This window comes from Mesocricetus auratus, unplaced genomic scaffold (genome assembly GCF_017639785.1).
Source record: "Mesocricetus auratus isolate SY011 unplaced genomic scaffold, BCM_Maur_2.0 Super-Scaffold_100007, whole genome shotgun sequence".
NCBI lineage: Eukaryota > Metazoa > Chordata > Mammalia > Rodentia > Cricetidae > Mesocricetus > Mesocricetus auratus.
The window spans coordinates 58460326-58479561 of record NW_024429191.1 but is presented as its reverse complement, the minus strand read 5'-3'; the positions used below and the strand labels follow the sequence as shown (position 1 = coordinate 58479561).

The following is a 19236-nucleotide window of genomic DNA, read 5'->3' as shown; positions in this document are numbered from 1 at the left end:
AGCCACAGAGAAACCCTGCCTCGAAAGAAAGAAAAAAAAAAAAACTCGGGAGGCAGAAGCAGGTGGATCTCTGTGAGTTCGAGGCGGGGCTGGATCGACAGCCTCCGAAACAATACAGAGAAACCCTGTCTCGTAAAACCAAAAAAAAAAAAAAAAAAAAAAAAAAAGACCAAAGGCCATAAGAACACAACAACAACAAAAAAATATAGCTAATGGCCAGGGCTCTGTAATATCGTCCAGTTGTCTGTCTTCTGTCTTGCTCCTCCCTACACGGACCCCTTGAGTGTGCCGACTTTGCTCCTGTGTTCAGTAGTCTCTGGGTCTGGAACCTTAGTGGACTCTGTGTTTTACAGTGCCTAAGCAAGGGTCTATGATAGCCAGTGTTAGCATCCTCGCTCTCCTGGCAGTATGGGACAAGATAGGATGGCGGGTCCGTATTCCTCAAGGTGAAGCCGCTTACAGAAGTATACAGCAGTGTTAGCCACTTCACATGTGCACAGCATGCACCCATGTGTACCCTGCCTCAGCCATGCACATGGGACCATGCAGAGTGTTACAGTCCAGTGTAATATCAGGTTGAGAGATGGTCTTTTAACGGACCAAAGAAATATAGGGTAAATACTTGACCTATTTTTTTTAAACTTAAATTTGTGTAAAATATTTATTTGACTTACTTAATGTGTAAAAAATTGTGGTCTTGTTCAGCGTATAGATAAGTTTTAATGTGAATTTTTTTTTTGTTTTTACCAATAGTAAAAAAGTGGAAAAGCAAGTGTGATATTTTTGTAAGATAATTTATTTGGGAATTTATGTTTCCTTTTTGACAATCATGCCCTTTCCTCCTTTCTTTGTTTTGTATAAGTAAGTGTCCTTTTTCATGTTAATAAGCCATTCTAGAGTATAGGTGCCTTCTGAAATGAAATAAAAAATCAAAACCTAACTGTGTATTTTGTGGGGTTTATTTTTGTGTGTGAGTATAATGAACCAATTTTAATATGCTTTTTATTAAAAAATTTAAAAAGGGTTTGTTGTGGCTCCAGGCCTTTTCTAGCTTGTAAACGACTGTTTATACACGCTTATGTTCTGTATTTCATCTCATCTAGCACAGGACATCGCATGTAACACGTGCACAATCCATGTGAATTGAGTGAATGGAGATGAGTCATTTTCTCCAGACATCTTGTCATTCATTAAATGTATGTCTTTTTTTTTGGTTTTCGAGATAAATATATGTTTAATGTGGGTGACATTGGGTGTGTGGTGTTGTTTTTAAGACACGTAGTCTCTATGTAGTCCTGATTAGCCTGGAATTCAATATGTAGATCAGGCTGACTTTGAATTTAGAGATCCTCCTGGCTTGAGTCTTACTTTCTTTTTGTTGTTTTGTTTTTGTTTTATTTTTTGGCTTTTTGAGGCAGGATTTCTCTGTGGCTTTGGAGGCTGTCTTGTAACTAGCTCTTGTAGACCAGGCTGGTCTCGAATTTAAAGAGATCTGCCAAGTGCTGGGATTAAAGGCATGCACCACCACCATCTACTTGTTTTTGTTTTTTTCAAGAAAGGCTTTTGTGTATCCTTGTCTGTCCTAGAACTAACTCTGTAGACCAGGGTGACCTCAAACTCACAGATCCACCTGCCTTTGCCTCCTGACGGCTCAGCGTGGTTCTTTCTAAAAGTAGGTGCAAGCTGGGCGGTGGTGGCTCAAGCCTTTAATCTCAAGACTTGGGAGGCAGAGGCAGATGGATCTGAGTTAGACACCATTCTGGTCTAGAGAGTGAGTGACTGGACAGGCTCCAAAGCTGCAAAGAGAAACCCTGTCTCAAGCCGGGCGTTGGTGGTGCATGCCTTTAATCCCAGCACTCGGGAGGCAGAGGCAGGTGGATCTCTGTGAGTTCGAGGCCGGCCTGGTCTACAAGACCTAGTTCCAGGACAGTCTCCAAAGCCACAGAGAAACCCTGTCTCGAAACACCAAAAAAAAAAAGAAAAGAAAAAGAAAAATCGCCAGGCAGAGGGAGACAGGAGAGAGGCAAACCTAAGCTATTTTCTTGTTTTGGTTTTTGTTTTTAGAGATAAGGTTTCTCTGTGTATCTCTGGCTGTCCTAGAACTCTGTAGAACAGGCCAGCCTCAAACTTGGGAGGGAGAGATCCCAAGTGCTGTGCTCAAAGGTGTGTGCCACCGCTGCCTAGCCAGCTTTCTTTCTTATATAGCCTAGGTCAACCCCGAGGATAGCATGGCTCACAGTGGGATCAGGCCTCCTATATCAGTCACTTACCAAGAAAATGCTCACAGGCCAGTATGATGTAGTCGATTTTTCAGTTTTCCATTCCCTCTTCCCAGGTGTGTCTATGTCTGTGTGAATTGATGGAAATTGTGACTGAAGAGGATCAAGCTGGCTCTACAATCTTACTGATGGCTTCCAATTGGAAGATTATAGGCATTTTGCTGGCCTGCCCCAGTCACCTGGCAGAATGCACTCAGGCAGTACCCTGGTCAGCATGCAGATGCAAAGGACACACACACTTACACTCTCCTTCTCTTCTGTCCTCTCTCTGTCTCTGTGTCTCTTTACCTCTTTTCTCTTTCCTTCCTCCTCCCCTCCCCTTTCTAATAAAACTTCTCACTTAAGCTCTGTCTGCCTGGCGTGTTGTCCCTCTGCCTAGGTCATTCTTACCCGCCATGGGATCCGCCAAGGTTCCCCTCTAGCTTTATTCCTAACATCCAGTCTGTTCTTGCTGGAGTGAAACATGACCTTTACTTTTTAGCTGTATCTTTTTTATTATTATGTTTAAGATTTATTTATTTTGTCAACAGTGTTCTGTCTGCGTGTTTGCCTGCACACCAGAAGAGGGCATCGGATCTCAGTAGAGATGGCTGTAAGCTATCATGTGGGACAGACTCTGTAGATCCCCCATGGAGGGCCTCACCCTCCCTGGGGAGAGGAATGGGAATTGGGTGGGGGGTTCGGGAGGTTGGTGGGGGGCGGGGGAAGAGGGAAGGGAGAGGGAGCTGGGATTGACATGTGAAGCAAGCTTGTTTCTAATTTAAATAAAAAAAGATTAGAAAATAAAAAAAATTTAAAAGCCCTCATGTGGGTGCTGAGAATTGAACTCAGGACCTCTGGAAGAGCAACCAGTGCTCTTAATCTCTGAGCCATCTCGCCAGCCCTAGTTGTACTTTTTTTTTTTTTTTTTTTCGAGGCAGGGTTTCTCTGTGCCTTTGGAGGCTGTCCTGGAACTCGCTCTGTAGACCAGGCCAGCCTCGAACTCACAGAGATCCACCTGCCTCTGCCTCCCGAGTGCTGGGATTAAAGGCGTGTGCCACCAACGCCCGGCCCTAGTTGTACTTTTTAAGGAGGGTGTTGGCAAAATGCAGTTTGTTTGGAAAAGTAGGGGTGTGATGGCGCACCAACAGGAGAATTTTTGAGTAGGAAGCCATCCTGTTTTCTCTGTGTGGTCCCAAATGAACAGGAAGTTTCAGGTACGTTTGTCCTTGTCCTCATTCCCTTCATTCTTTACACATACAGCTGCTTGTGCTTATGAGTGTGTCTTTACAGATCTTAATGTTTTCATTCATTGAGTTAAAATTTCCTAAATGGATTCCAAGTAGATTATAGTTTTTCGGACGCTCACATAGAAAACTTAGCTAGCCAGAGAGTTGGCATATGTCTATAATCCCTGCACTCAGTAAGGAGATAAAGCAGAAGGATCAGAAGTTCTAGGTTATCTAGGGAGCAAGCCTGGAAGACAACTCTATCTATGGAGAAAGAGAAAGAAGCCAGCGAGACCATTTAGCAGATAAAGGTACTTGCCGCTAAGTTTGTCACCCTGAAATTGTCCTCTGATGGGGAAGTTTCTTCTGTGTATGTTTGTCTTGGCTGGGCAGTATGATAGGTAGGACTAGGAGACAAGGGGGATTCTGGCAGAGTGGAGTCATCATGTGATCCCAGGAAGTGACGTAGTTTGGCAGAAACTACCACTAGCTAACTAACCATAGAGATCTGGTGGTGTATACAGACAGGCAGGAAATGATGTAGCTGGGCAGAATCAGAATATAAGCAGGGACAAACAGGAAATCGCTCTCTTCTCTGCCAAGATGCTGAGCAATCAAGATGAAGCAGGCAAAGGAGTTGAAGGTCTGGCATTCCCTCGCAAGATAAGACCATATGGAAATACTTAGAGTAATAGAAAATGGATTAATAATTAAGATAGAGCTAGCCAATAAGAAACCCTAGTCACCGGCCAACAGATTTATAACTAATACAGCATGTGCATGTTTCTTTGGGGCAGAGAAGTATGGTGGGACCAGCAGAGCCAGAAATATCATGTAACAGTCCTCTGACCTCCACATATGTACATATACATGAAATAGAGCAATTACATAGATAAATAAAAAGTTTCTATGGATAACACTGGAAGACTGGCAGGGAACTCCCTCAAATCCCAAGTCTAAGTTAATAGAAACCACAAATGCTGCATGACTTCTGATCTTACTGTCTCCACAGGAAGAGGAAGTGGGAGAAGAACAGGCATGAGAACAACAGGAACCCTGAATCGTCCACAGATGCTCTCTGTAGAGCAGTTTGGAAATAACAGTAAAAATTGGGGGGATTTCCCATCAATGCTGGTTAAATACAAGGGCATGCAGTATTCAGGGCTTCCTTTAGAGTTGGTCCTGGGAGTTGTACACCTGTAATCCCAGCATGTGGGAGGTCAAGGTAAGAGAATCTGAAATTTCTGCCCAACATTTTACTGCATAGTGAGGTCCTACCTCAAAACATAAATGGTGAGCAGTGACTCTGGTAAGAGCACAAGCTGCTATTGCCGAGGACATGAGTTCAGTTCCCAGCAGGCAATGCAGGCAGCTCAAGACCAACTGTACTCCAGCTCCACAAGACCCACAGCCCTCTTCTGACCTCTGTGAGTACCTGCATTCACAAGTATGTGCCAATGCAGACACAATAACTAAAAATGAGCAGCCTGCCCCCAGGTTGAGTGACTTGTTAGGACACAGAACTCAGAAAAGCTGCCTTTGTGTTGGGGACATGGCCTGGTGAGCAAGTGCTTGCCAAGTGATGACCTGATTTCAAATTTCCAGAACCTGTGTAAAAGCCAAGCAAGTACCTGTTATCTAGGGCCAGCCTGCCTGGGGTACTCACCAGAGAAACATGGAGACCCACTCTCTAGTAAGGTGAATGGTGGGACTGAAGCCTGAGGTTGTCTTCTGACCTCCACATTCACTCCATTACAAAGCTCTTAGTCATGGTTGCCATGAACACAGCAATCAAATACATACAAAAATAAGCAATAGTGAGTGATCATGTCTTAGAGAAGCCCACCCACATCAGGCTCTGGTTTGTGTCTGAGTGCCTTTCTTTCTCTCAGCCCTTATGCTTACAATCTGTGTTAAAATACCTTTGGGGCAGCCAGGCAGTGGTGGCACATGCCCTTAATTCCAGCACTTGGGAGGCAGAGGCAGGCAGATCTTAGTAAATTCAAGGCTGGACTGGTCTACAAATTGAGTTCCAGGACAGTCAGGACTGTTAACAAAGAAGCCCAGTCTCAGAACCCCCCCACCCCCAAAAAAGAGCACTGACTGCTCTTCTAGAGGATACCATTTCCAGCTTCTACCTGACAGCACACAATCATCTGTAACTCCAGTTCTAGGAGATCCAGCACCCAGTTCTGGCTTCCTTGTGCACCAGAGATATGCATGGTGCACAGACATACATGACATACATTCCTAACCATAAGAATAATAAGATACCGCTGGGCGGTGGTGGCGCACGCCTTTAATCCCAGCACTCCAGAGGCAGAGGCAGAGGCAGGCGGATCTCTGTGAGTATGAGGCCGGGCTGGACCGACAGCCTCCAAAACAATACAGAGAAACCCTGTCTTGTAAAACCAAAAAAAGAAAAAAAAAAAGAGTAGATTCAATACTCTACCTTTTCATCTTATCATATCTATATCCTCCCTTTATTCTTTTCAGAGTAGACTCAATAATCTACCCTTTTTATCCTATAATATCTGGATTCTTTTTTTTTCAAATATATTCCCCTTTGTTCTCCTTTTTCCTGATCATAAGCAACAATATTTTGTAACCAATCCCCCTAAAAAATGACAAATATCCATAACAAATGATTGATCAAAAATCACCCACCCTGCCTCTTGGAAATGTGGACATCATGTTCTTAAAGTTGCTTCCTGCTGTCTGGGGATGGTGAAGGCATCTTTAGGGGATCCTGAAAAGAACATTTGGGTTACATGTCAAGCTGTGTCATTTGTTGTCCAGTCTCAGCATAGGGCAAGTGCAGACTTGTTTCAAATCCTGGCTGACATAGTGATATACCTGGATAAATGTGATATACCGATAAGCCAATTCTTTTTCTTGGGACAGTTTTTCTAGATTTGTCCTTTTTCTTCAGAGGTTTCATTTGTCAAGTGGTCTCCTGCTGGATACCTTTATTCTTCTGAAAAGATAAAAATTAAAACCCTTCCCCAACCCTAAATTTTGGGGAAGTTCTCCTGGCAAGTTATATCTCTTCAAATGAGTTACTTCCTGTAGGTGGTAGAGTTTGGTTGTTTAAAAAACAAGTAGGACACTGGGCATTGGTGACGCACGCCTTTAATCCCAGCACTCAGGAGGTAGAGACAGGCGGATCACTGTGAGTTCAAGACCAGCCTGGTCTACCGAGTGAGTTCCAGGACAGGCTCCAAAACAATACAGAGAAACCCTGTCTCGAAAAACCAAAAAATAAAATAAAATAAAAATAAAAAAATAAAAACAAGTAGGACATTTCTTTATAAAAATCCTTGGCTTGTTGCCAAGTGATAGGAAAGTGTTTTTTCAAGCCTTTGCTATTGACATGGTGCTTTTAATGAAATTTTGAGGTCTTTAGCACACTTTCTATTAATAGTTGATCACGAGGCTGGAGAGATGGCTCAGAGGTTAAGAGCACTGACTGCTCTTCCAGAGGTCTTGAGTTCAGTTCCCAGCAACCACTGAAAAACCTCGGCATCAAAGCGCCGGGCACCGGACCGAATCCTCTGCCCAAGGACGGGGCCAGACCACTGGATGCAAATGCAAGAGGCGATTTATTGAGTACACAGGCGCCTGCGGATGCTACTGCAACTCGGGTGCAGAGCATACCGGGCTTGTAGGGAGTACACTATTTATGGAGTTTTAATGATTACATAAGTATCAGCATAGCAACAGGTATTTCATTGGCTACTGAAGCATGGGCTGAGATCATCTGGGGGGGCAGGGGTAGTTGCCAAAGACTAGGTTTCCTACCTGAAAGACCCCGGCATGCTTCAACAATTAGTATCCGGGTCCTATGATTGCTACAGTGATCAGACACAATTGGGGGCCAGGGTAGTTGCCAAGGACTAGGTTTTCTAGTATTGTCATATGAAAGTTCCCAGCACGCTTCAGCAATTAGTATCCGGGTCTCATGATTGCTATAGTGAGTAGAGACATCCTGTTTTGAGGGTGAGACACCTGTCTGGGTTTTTCCACTAGGCAATGGCTTGGCTTTGTTTTTCTTTTTCCTAGGGGGGGCCCTGAGTTGGGGTCTTTCACCACATGGTGGCTCACAACCATCTGTAATGAGATCTGGTGTATATGTAATAAATAAATTAATCTCTAAAATATAGTTGATCGCTTTCATCATTACCTTGTGTTACAGCTCTTGACAGACCTGTATGGGACCAGATGTGTGAGATATATATATATATGTATATATATATATATATATATATATATATATATATATATAGTGATTCCTGTGCCTGATTATGTTGTAGCTGAAGTCAATTCTGTATCTTTTGGTATAAATTCATGGTTTCAATATGTAAAAAAGAAACTGTTTCTGCATATTGTGAATCAGTACCTATGTTGAGGTTCTTTCTAATCCATTAACACCATGAGAATGGTTATAATTCTGACTTTTGGACATAATTATAAGGACTTAGATCTACTTTACTTAAATTTTCTGATTTGTAACCTGCCTTTCCTGATTTACATGCATCAGTATAGAATGTAGGGGCTCCAGTTATTAGTGCTTCCCTTACAATGCAAGGAAGGATCCAGCTAGTTCTCTTTGTAAGTTGAATTCACTTGCTTTTTGGATAATTGTTGACCTTTTCCAAAAAATTACTATATGCTCTTTGCCAGGGTTCTCTTTCTACCCATAATTTGTCAATTTCATTAATAAAAGGTACTCAATTTCAGCTGGATTTATTCCTGCTAATTGACAGAGTCTCAATTTTCCTTTTAGAATCGACTCAGAGATCTTTTCTACATAAGCTATTAATTTTTTACTTGGTTTATGTGGTAAAAAGATCCATCTAAGATAATATCTTCTCTTTGCATTAAAATTCCTGTAGGGGAATGCTTAGAGGGTAATATGACCAGAACGCACTTAAGCTTTGGATCCACACAATGCATTACATAAATTACATCTGTAATTTGTCTCCCACCAATGCCAGTTCTTTTTTTTTTTTTTTTTTCAAGGCAGGGTTTCTCCCAATGCCAGTTCTTTTTCAGCTTCAGATGTTAATTCTTGGCATTATTTAAGTACTTGTAGCCATTTATGGTTTTGTTTAAATGAGTAAACTGGTCAGGTTTTATCCCAATAATGTGCCATAGATGGGAATGTCTCCTAGCAATCTCTGTAAGTCATTAAAAGTCTGCAATTGTCTCTCCTTATTTGTACCTTTTGTGGTCTAATTTTTTGTAAACCTATTTTTTTGCGGGGTGGGGGGGTGTTTCAAGACAGGGTTTCTCTGTGGCTTTGGAGGCTATCCTGGCACTTACTCTGTAGACCAGGCTGGTTTCAAACTCACAGAGATCTGCCTGCCTCTGCCTCCCGAGTGCTTGGATTAAAGGCATGCGCCACCACTGCCTGGCTGTAGACCTATTTAATAGCGTAAATAATTAATAGAATACTCTCTTTGTATTTTTTTTTCCAGAAGCAATTTGTAATCCCCAACAAGGCAAAGTTTTCTTTACTTCTTCAAACTTTCTTTCTAAATTATCTGCATTTGAATCAAATAATAAAGTCATCAATGAAAAGGTAAATTATAGATTGATGAAGTTGCTTATGTATTATTTCCAATGGTTGCTGTACAAAATATTGGCACAGGGTGTGGCTATTTAACATTCCTTGTGGGAGAACCTTCCACAGATATTTTTTATTATTTTATGTATTTATTTATTTATTTATTGGTTTTTACGAGACAGGGTTTCTCTGTATTGTTTTGGAGGCTGTGGGTCCAGCCCGGCCTCGGACTCACAGAGATCCGCCTGCCTCTGCCTCTGCCTCTAGAGTGCTGGGATTAAAGGCGTGCGCCACCAACGCCCGGCCACTGATATTTTTTAACAGGTTGAGAATTATTGTAAGTAGGCACCATGAAGGCAAACTTTTCCCTATGTTTTTCTTGTAAAGATATAGTTAAAAAAAAAAAAAGTCTTTTAAGTCAGTAACTATAGCCGGCGTTGGTGGTGCACGCCTTTAATCCTAGCACTCGGGAGGCAGAGGCAGGTGGATCTCTGTGAGTTCGAGACCAAGCCTGGTCTACAGAGCGAGTTCCAGGACAGCCTCCAAAACAATACAGAGAAACCCTGTCTCGAAAAACAAAACAAACAAACAAACAAACAAGTCAGTAACTATAATAGGCCATTATTTAGGCAATACAGCATTCCAGGCTGTAAAGAGCTCATTGGCTGAATTACTTTATTAATGGCTTTTATGTCTGTAAGCACTCTCCATTTTCCTGACTTCTTTTTAATAACAAATTAGGAGATTTCCAAGGGTTGATAGATTCTTCAGTATGTCCAGCATTTATCTGTTCCTGAACCAGGTGTTGTGGATCCTCTAGCTTCTCTCAAGTCATAGGCCATTGCCCCACTGAGACAGGATTGTCCATTAATCATTTTAAGGGTAAGGCTTTTGGTCTATGAGTTCAATACTTGTTTTATATTCTGTTTTTGTACAGCCTGCATGTTTAGTGTCTGTTTTATATGGTGCCTTATAACATTTTTCCATAAATGTGAGTTGGCTTAAGGGTGGATTTTGATATTGGAGGAATGTTAATCTGGGTACTCCATTGCTGCAACAGATCATGACCCCATAGACTTACTACTATATTAGCCATATATGGCCTCAGCTTTCCTCTTTGTCCTTCTTGCCCTATACATTCAACCCATCTTGTGCTGTGTTTTACTTGAGATAGTTTCTAATCCTTAAGAACTGAACATCTACCTCCTGAAGAAGCCAACTCGGATGCCAAGATTCTGGAGTGATAATGGTATCATACAAATCTGTATCCAGTAATCCTTCAATTATAACATTATTTATCTGTACTCTTCAGTTTTGGTCTTTGCCCATTTATAGACATCTTCCAAAATACACATTTTCTGTTTCCTTCTTGAATTTTTGATGCATCCCCTAAAACTATTCTATCATCCAGCACAGTATGATTTTATTTTATTTTTTACAATAAGCACTGTATTCCCTAATTGTTCTGAGTAGGATTGTCCACCACAGTGACTGGGAATGACTGGACCAATTTCAACACGGGGGCCTTCGAGAGCCCCCCCCCCCATTAGTTTCCCCGGTGGTTTGTTTCTTGTCAATCTACATTCATTGGTCCAGTGTTAGACTTTGCTTCATCTTCTACATAATCCAGAAGGTTGGGGGCCTTCTATTTGGGTTATTCACAGAAGAAGTATTATTTCTAGGAATGCCCTGTCTACATTTTCTCCTCAGATGGCCTATTTTACCACAATTAAAACAAGGTTGCTTCACAAGTCAGTTCCAGGTCCCTCTCTGTTTCCCTCCCCTCCTCCAGTGCCCTCCCCCCCAACCCTCCCCAATATCCCCTCATTTCCCCAGGGAGGGTGAGGCCCTCCATGGGGGTGTCCATAGTCTGTCATTTCATCCAGGGCAGGGCCTAGACCCTCCCCCAAGAGTTCAGGGTGAGAGTACATCTCACATTGTTGGATGGGAGTCCAAAGTCCATTTGTATACTTGGGATAAATACTGATCTACTGCCCAAGGCTCAATAGATTACCTAGGCCTAGGCTCAATAGATTACCTAGGCCTCATCACTGACACCCCCATTCAGGGGGTCTTGATCAGTCCCATGCTGGATTCCCATGCATCAGCCTGGGATTCAAGAGTTAACCCTTGTCAGGTCAGCTGTTTCTAGAGGTTAAGCCAGCCCAGTCTTAATCCTTTTGGTCATCAGCCCTCCCTCTCTGTTACTGGCTTTCTTGAGTTCAGCTCAGTGCTGTCTTTTTGTTTTATATTTTGTTCCAGGGAGCTGGAGAGATGGCTCAGCCATTAAGAGCACTTACTTGCTGCATTTTCAGAGGACCTGGGTTCAATCCCAACACCTACATGGTGGCTCACAACCATCTGTAATTCCAAGTCTGGGGGATATGACACCATTTTCTGACCTCTTTGGGAAACCAGGCATGCATATGTTGCTCAGACATATATGTAAGTCAAAACACCCACACATAAAATTAAAACAAAAACATAAGACAGCTCAACAGTATCCTATGACTTGAGCTGAGTGATTCCTGATGCCATTTTTAGACTCTACACACCTGCATGGCATACTTTTATGCTACCACACACACATGATTAAAAGTCTTAAAATAAGCTGGGTGTTGGTAGCACATGCCTTTAATCCCACTGCTTGGGAGGCAAAGGCAGGTGAATCTCTGTGAGTTGGAGACCAGCCTGGTCTACATAATTCCAGGACAGCCAGGGCTGTTTCACAAAGAAATGCTGTCTCAGGTAAAAGGAAAAAAAAGTCTTAAAACCCAGACTGACCTTAATTTACTATGCAGCCTGATGGTTTTGAATTCCTAATTCTCCTGCCTCCACCTAAGTGCTGGGATTACAAACTTGTACTACCATGTTATATATGTGTTACTGGGCACTGAGTTCAAAGCAACACGCATGCTAGGCTAATCAAGCTCTCTACAAACTTAGCCACACCCTTAACTGAAATGATTATGTCTAAGACTAAAAGGCAGCTTCATGAAGTCCATGTGCCAGGCTATTTTGGGTGAGGCTAGTAATCAATGTATCTTGTAAAGTGATATTAATGCCTTCTTCAACCACAGGTGGCAGGTTGGTGGGTTGTTACTGATGAAGCTGAATTTTGACTGCATTCGAGCCTCCTCTGTAAGGTTCATTTGTAGCAGGAAAAGAAGTGCTGTTTGGTTTCTTTTTAAAGATTTGTACATTATGTATACAGTGTTTGCCTACATGCCTGCAGTCCAGAAGAGGGCACCAGATCTCATTACAGATGGTTGTGAGCCACCATGTGGTTGCTGGGAATTGAACTCAGGACCTCTGGAAGAGCAGCCAGTGCTCTTAATCTCTGAGCTATCTGTCCAGCCCACTGTTTGACTTTTAAGAAGTATACTAGATAGCTTTCCCTAAAGATTGTATGAATTTATTGTCCCACCTGAGTATTTAATGTAGTTCTCTATTCTTTCTTAAAAATTGTGTATAGATGTTTTGCTTGTGTATGTCTGTACCACATGCAACCAAGAGGGTGTTAAATATGTAGATTTAGCAAATGGTTGTGAGCCACCAAATGGTTGCTGGGAATGGAACCCAGGCTTTCTGGGAAAGTCAGTGGTCTTTTTTGGTTTTTACAAGACAGGGTTTCTCTGTATTGTTTTGGAGGCTGTTGGTCCAGCCCGGCCTAGAACTCACAGCGATCCGCCTGCCTCTGCCTCTGGAGTGCTGGGATTAAAGGCGTGCGCCACCACCGCCCAGCGAAAGTCAGTGGTCTTTGAGTCATCTCTCCAGCTCCTCAACTACTGGAAGAGATCTTTATGTGCTTGCATGTCTCAGAGTTAGAAGAGGGCATTGGCTCCTTTGGAGCTGGAATTAAGAATTGGAACTGGACTTGGATCCTCTGTAGGAACAGCAAGTGTGCTCTCAACTGCTGGGCTGTCTCTCCAGTCCCTCACTAACCTCTGTACATACTCTGTAGATACTGGAGTTTAGATGAAGACGCATTTCAATCAAGCCATCCTGAAGCTGAAAACATCTCAAAAGGAAAACATCCACAACAAGCCAGCATTAGGAAGCATGCACTAGACTGGCAGTCCACAATCACACTCTCGTCTACAGCCTATCAATGTCACACCATACTAAAGCGGAGCCACTGTAAAGCAATCACTTGCTTTAAGAATTTACTTGCCCACAAAGTGCTAGTCAGGACACCCCAATTGTTTATGCTGTTCCTGAGGCAGACTTTCAGATGTTGACACCGACCTGAAGTAGACACCCCACTCTGGCCTGTATTGTAAACAACTCCATTACTGATCCCAAGAGTCACTTATGTCCTTTACGGCTGTGTACAATCTCCTCCCCCAAGCACCTCAAAAAAAAAAATGTACATGGTCAGGCATTGGTGGTGCACGCCTTTAATCCCAGCACTCAGGAGGCAGAGGCAGTTGGATCTCTATGAGTTCGAGGCCAGCCTGGTCTACCGAGCTAGTTCCAGGACAGCCTCCAAAACAATACAGAGAAACCCTGTCTCGGGAAAAAATTTTTTTACTTGGATTCTTACTCTCTAACCTTTTTGAAGACCAAGGTAAATACAGTTTTCATTATAAACATTGAACAAAGTTGCCAGGCACCATAATAAATATCTTTGATCCCAGCACTCTGGAGGCAGAGGCAGATAGATCTCTTAGGGCCTGCCTGGTCTATAGAGCAAATTCCAGGACTGCCAGGGCTATACAGAGAAACCCTCTCTCAAAACAATAACAAAAATGAAAAGCCAAGACAAAACACACACACACACACAAAAAAAAAACCTACAAATAAAGGTACCAGTTTGATTTACTTACTGTCTTTGCTCTGAACTATACACTTAGAACACAATTTGGGGTCAATAACTTTATATTTAAGTTCAAAGTGCAGCATTTATCTCAATAGAGATAATAGTCACTGCCTAGCACATGCAGGGCTCCGGCTCAACACCATGCACAGCATACACAGAACCACTGTGAATGACCATGTATCATCTGTGAACATTCAAAGTCGAATGTCTTTTTTTTCTTGGTTCCCTACTAGCATTTTCATGAAACTAGTGTGCTTTTCTGGATCCTTCTAAGCAAAAATCTAAATGCATACATGCAGTCCATGAATGAAGAAAAGCAGAATGCAGCTTTATATTATTGAACTTTATGTACAAAATCATTTGATTTCAAATAAACATTTAATGTAAAAACAAACGTTTCTTTTAAACTGAATTTTTTTACATCTATTGTACCATTCAAATGCTTTATCATCTTACATGATTTCTTCAAAATCTGTTATCAAGGGTACATATAGAAAAGCTTTTTTTTTATAAATAGAACAAAGGGATTTTTTTCAGCTTTTATTACAAGATGACATAAAAAGTTTACTCAACAGAAGTAATTTCATTACTATTCAGGGGAGGGAAATCACCAAATTTTTTTTTTGTGCAAACAATGCTAGCCTTCTTTTAAGCATTAAGAGCATAACTGCTTAGGAAATGACAGAAGCAATAATTCTACATCTACATCTTCCCTAAAATAATCTATTTTTTTTACATATGTGCACAGCTTTAGCAAATTAAAGCCCAAGAGAAATGCTCAGAACCCACAACCAGAGGCCAAATGACAGCTCAGTGAAGTCAGGAGGAGAGCTTCTCACCCATGGAGTCTGCAGCCAACACTGCAGTTCCCTCTTCCCTATGTTTTAAACACAAAAACCAGTAACTAAGAACTTAACACTGGATGACAAATCACATCCACACTATTTAAATAGCCTCACAGTGAAACACATCGTAAAGACCAGCCAAGTCAGTATTTACATTTATAAATCTCTGAAGACACCATGAGTAAGCTTATGTCCCTTCAGTAAACAAAATAGGGAACTGCATCTGATGGTGGTGGAATGAAATTAAAACATTAAAAATACCAGTATTTACAGCAGCATTGATCCTTTATAAATAAAGAATATGAAAATGCAATATCTTTAAAGGATAATAAAAAATTGAGGTGATGTTATTCAACCACAGTGCTTGGAGTTGGAATAAAAACCTATTGGTGCTTATTAATACGCCAGTAGTGAAACCGCTTTCTGTTGGATAAATCCAACTGCAAACATGTGCGTAAAACACACAACACAGGGAAAATTGCTCAAAACAATTCAAGTCAGCTTATCTGCATTGGATATTCTAATCATAAAGTACATCACAAGGAAACAAGGTCTATCTCAGGGACACCCCACCCATCCACCCAAGTGGCATCTCCTAAAATCTCAAACTGTTTTCTTGCTTTATAATGCAAAGAGGTGGACAGGAGAATTTTCATTGGTATTACCTAATTGAAAAAGAAAAACTAAAAAATATGTTCCGAATCAAAAATCATATTCAGTAAGCAAACAATAAAATTATCCACTTGAAAAATAAATGATAACTTCATCAATGCACATGACACCGGAGAGTTACATCGCCAATAGGCAGATGAATAGGTGCTACTTTAAAATTACAACACAAACTTGCGACATAACTTTCCATTCCAAATGTAGAAATGATTTCAGAATCAAGGGTCAACTTCTGGGAAAAAGTGGCAACATAACAATTTCACAAAATCCTCCATTTCTAAGAGGGAATGACACTCCAATCTCCCCTCCCCAGAAAACATCTCATAATTACAAAGCAGAAAAACAGTCAGTCACAAATACAAAAAGCCTTATAATTTAGGTGTGAAATTTCTAGATTATCCCAATATTTCATAAGTTGACTGTTGCAGTTTAAAAAAATTCCATGAAGTACTTACTGCTCTTCAGGCTTAAACCAAATTGTGACATCACTAAAGCTGATAAACACATGAGAATGAGGTGAAGCAGAGCCTCCATGCTGAAATCACTGACTTCATCTAACACTGCCTGTTCCAAATCCATGATTAAAAACCAAACAACCTAAAACCACAACTCTTCTTCGAGGCTGAATTCCCTAGAAGCAATTTCAGTGTTTGTCCACAAAAAGGGGCTAGACCTCAGAGTTTCTGTTTCTTGCTCTGTTTTGGAACCCCTGAGACACCATCCATTTCCAAAGCTTTCTCTTTTGTATTAGTTTCACTGAATCCATTTGCTGTCCCATTTTGTTCCTCAGTTATTTCTTCATTTGCAGGGGTTGCAGATTCTCCCTTTTCTAGCTTTTGCTGCATTTCCCGGAGCTTGGTAACAGCTTTATCTATTGACATTATACTAATAAGATTAAAGTCATGCATGCTGACTAGGTGAAGCATGAAGTTTCGACATAAGTTCTTCTTAATTATTTTCTGTCCATAATTTTCTACAAACAGCATACAGGCATGATTCATTTGATTGTCAGCAATAAATCTATTTAAGAAAAACAAAGCATTAATAGTGATACAGATCTTTTGTAAAAACAACAGAGACAAGCAATGTGTAACATGACAAACATAACCCAAGTTTAGCAAATGACTTAATACAAAGTCACCAACCACGACATGACATTTCAACCATGATAGAACCAGGTATTTTAGAATTAAAGAAACATGATCTAAATAGACTTTAACCAGGAGCCTCAATAAATAAGTCTCAGTAGCTATCATATTTATAGATTTGGATCAGAGAACTGAATAATAAAGTAATCTAAAACCATGATATCTGTGGTGGTTGATCCTTGTATATACTAGGCAAGCCATCTACTTAAGACCATTGCTTACACTTCCCAGTCTAAAACTGCATCTTGAAATGGACATATCAAGCAAAAAAGGAAATCACATTTAACCCAAGCTCTATCGTCTTAAATGTATATGGTTATTTTGCCTGCATGTGCATCTGTGCACCCCCCACCCAATGTGTGCCTGGAATTACAGACAGCTGCAAACCACTACTTAGGTTACAGGAATTGAACCCAGATGCTCTGATCTTAGCCACTGAGATATTCCTCCAGGACTTCATCATTTTTTTAAAGATTTATTTATTATGTACAGTATTCTGTCTGCATGTATGTCCACAGGCCAGATGGTTGTGAGCCACCATGTAGTTGCTGGGAATTGAACTCAGGACCTCTGGAAGAGCAGCTAGTGCTCTTAACCTCTGAGCTATCATTTCCCCAGCCCAGGACCTCATCTTTTTTTTTTTTTTTTTTTTGGTTTTTTGAGACAGGGTTTCTCTGTATTGTTTTGGAAGCTGTCCTGGAACTCACTCTGTAGGCCAGGCTGGCCTCGAACTCACGGAGATCCACCTGCCTCTGCCTCCCAAGTGCTGGGATTAAAGGCATGTGCCACCAAAAAAAAAAAAAAAAAAAAAAAAAAACATGGCAATTGCATAGCGGGCGTTGGTGGCGCACGCCTTTAATCCCAGCACTCGGGAGGCAGAGGCAGGCGGATCTCCGTGAGTTCGAGGCCAGCCTGGACTACCGAGTGAGTTCCAGGACAGCCTCCAAAGCCACAGAGAAACCCTGTCTTGAAAAACAAAACAAAAACAAACAAACAAACAAAGTCATACGCCACCAATGCCGGCCGACCTCATCATTTTTAAAAGAAATTATTTCTAGCATTGTATATGTGTGTATTTGGGTCAGGACATCTTTGTGGAGTAGGTTCTTTCCTTTCGCCTTTCTATTGGTTCCAGGGTTTTATCTCAGGTTTAGTAGGCTTGTATGGCAAGCATTCCACACTTTCATAATTTTTAAGCACACATGATTTTTGTATTCACTGGCAATAAAACGGAAAAAAAGAAATCATAGTTTTAGTTATTTGGGATGAGTCAAGGGGATGGGGGAAGGAGCCAAAGAGATGGCTAAGTTAATAGCATTTGCTGCTCCTACAAAGGACCCGAGTTTCGTTCCCAGCACCTATGTGAAGTAGATCACAACCACAGGTAACTCCAGCGCACTCACTCACACACACCCATAAATCCTTTAAAAAAAAAAAAAAAGCAAGAGAATTGGTTGAACCCACAAGGTTAAGATCACCCAGGGAAAAATATTGAGACTGTATATGTGTGTGTGTAAAAATGTAAAAAAGCTGAGCAAGGTGGTATACACCCATGATTCCAGAGTATAGGAGGAACATGAGTTCAGGACCAGGCTCTGGTACATGAGACTCAACCTAATAAACTAAACAAAATAATGACACATCGTGTTAAGCTTTCACAAATCATTATGCCTGCACAGAAAGTTATAGTATGTTAGGGTTCAATTCAACTAGTAGTAAACTGATGCATAAAAAAAAACCAAAACAAAGCCAGGCATTGCTGGCGCACGCCTTTCATCCCAGCACTCGAGAGGCAGAGGCAGGCGGATCTCTGTGAGTTCGAGGCCAGCCTGGTCTACAGAGTAAGTGCCAGGATAGCCACCAAAGCCACAGAGAAACCCTGTATCGAAAAACCAAAAAAAAAAAACAAAAAAAAAAAACAAAACCCAAATATTAAAAAAAAAATCTCAAAGCAGTTCATTCTCTAAGTACCATCACATACTTAATATACTTTTGGTTGAGAGTAATATTTAGGACACATACCTACAGTAATAGTTTTAAGATTCTGGCAGGTGATTCACCTATCATTATCCCTGCCCCATCTTTGCAGAGCACTCTACAAAAAATGATCTTTGATGGTGTCGTGGTACAGGCCTTTAATCCCAGCACTTGTGAAGCTGAGGCAGGCAAATCTTTGTGAGTTTTTGGACAGCCTGCTCTACAAAATGAGTTCCAGGAGCACCAGGGGTATGTAAAGAGACCCTGTCTCAAAAAGAAAACAAAACCAAAAATGTATCTCCTTGTATACTTAGAAAAGGGGATACAAGTATCTCAGTAGAAAAGCACTTGTGCCATCCTCTTGGAATCTACAATAGGAAACAACTGATTCCGAAAGGATCTTCACATATGAACAGTGCATCCAGTGTGTATCAACACTCACGTAAGAGATTACTAAAAGGTAAGTCATATATGATATCGCACACCTATAATATTAGCATGGAGGCAGGGTTATATGGATTAAAGGTTATTTTATCTTTATAGGGAATTCAAAGCTAGCCTAAGCGACATGACGCATTGCCTTCAAACAAAAGAAGGTGGGTACTGAAGAGATGTCTCAGTGGCTAAGAGCACTTATTGTTCTTGTAGAGAACCTGGGTTCAATTCCCAGCACCCACAAGGCAGTTTACAACCATCTAACTCCAAATCTAAGGGGTCAG

General features: G+C 41.3%; 1 protein-coding gene across 1 annotated transcript in view; it reads right to left on the bottom strand.

Moving 5' to 3' along the window:
* Positions 1-14200: 14200 nt before the first annotated feature.
* Positions 14201-19236, bottom strand: part of Suz12 (SUZ12 polycomb repressive complex 2 subunit) — a 40610-nt gene continuing 35574 nt past the window's right edge. Inside the window, exon 16 of the mRNA XM_040749265.1 lies at positions 14201-16412. Coding sequence (XP_040605199.1) covers positions 16067-16412 — 346 coding nt within the window. The 3' untranslated portion in view covers positions 14201-16066. The remainder of the gene's footprint in view (positions 16413-19236) is intronic.